This window comes from Gavialis gangeticus, unplaced genomic scaffold (assembly GCF_001723915.1).
Source record: "Gavialis gangeticus isolate Ggan-Ray unplaced genomic scaffold, GavGan_comp1, whole genome shotgun sequence".
Taxonomy (NCBI): domain Eukaryota; kingdom Metazoa; phylum Chordata; order Crocodylia; family Gavialidae; genus Gavialis; species Gavialis gangeticus.
The window spans coordinates 29,953,473-29,954,224 of record NW_017728995.1 but is presented as its reverse complement, the minus strand read 5'-3'; the positions used below and the strand labels follow the sequence as shown (position 1 = coordinate 29,954,224).

Genomic DNA, 752 nt, shown 5'->3' with positions numbered 1-752 from the left:
ATGGCACCTCTCGCTGCCACGTGCCGGCACAGCCCCAGCCCGCCCCCTCACCCCACTCCAGCACTCGGCTCTAGAGCGACGGCCCGGCCGTGGGGAGACCCCAGGGCTGCAGCCGCAGGCGTGGGGAAGGGGCTGCAGTTCCAGACCGAGGAGCATCGGTCAGGAGCGAAGGGGGGTGCACGGGGCTGTGGGTCAGGAGTGAGGGGCACCGCAGCACTGGGCCAAGTCCTGCTCCCCCGTGCCCCGTCCAAGCCCTTCCTTCTCTGTTTTGTCCCCAGGCTTGTGCGGCCACCAGGCACTCGCAGCCCCCAATGTCACAACGGCCAAGGGCAAGATTGTGGGTGGCAGCGTGGCACCCCGCGGGGCCTGGCCTTGGCTGGTGTCCGTGCGGCTGGACGGGGAGCTGATGTGCGGGGGGGTGCTGGTGGCACCCACCTGGGTCCTCACGGCCGCCCACTGCTTCACCGGGTACGGGGACAGCGGGGCACGGGCACAGGGGGCAGGGGCACAGGGGGCAGCTTGGCCGCCCACCCACAGGGCAGTGGGTGCTGGGAGTGCTGGGCTTGGGCCCGGCTGCTCCCCAAGGCCCCCCTCACCCAACTGTCCCATCGGCAGGAACCGGAACGAGTTGGCCTGGACAGTGGTGGTGGGTGACTACGACCTGGGCAAGCAGGACGAGGGCGAGCAGGAGCTGCCCGTCAGCCGCATCATCACCCACCCCAAGGTAAATCCCCCCTCCTTGCCCCCCCCCC

At 70.6% G+C, this 752-nt stretch overlaps 1 protein-coding gene across 1 annotated transcript in view; it reads left to right on the top strand.

Moving 5' to 3' along the window:
- Positions 1-752, top strand: part of PRSS56 (protease, serine 56) — an 18,179-nt gene that overhangs the window by 7,221 nt on the left and 10,206 nt on the right. The window contains exons 7-8 of the mRNA XM_019503049.1: positions 279-468; positions 616-741. Coding sequence (XP_019358594.1) covers positions 279-468; positions 616-741 — 316 coding nt within the window. The remainder of the gene's footprint in view (positions 1-278; positions 469-615; positions 742-752) is intronic.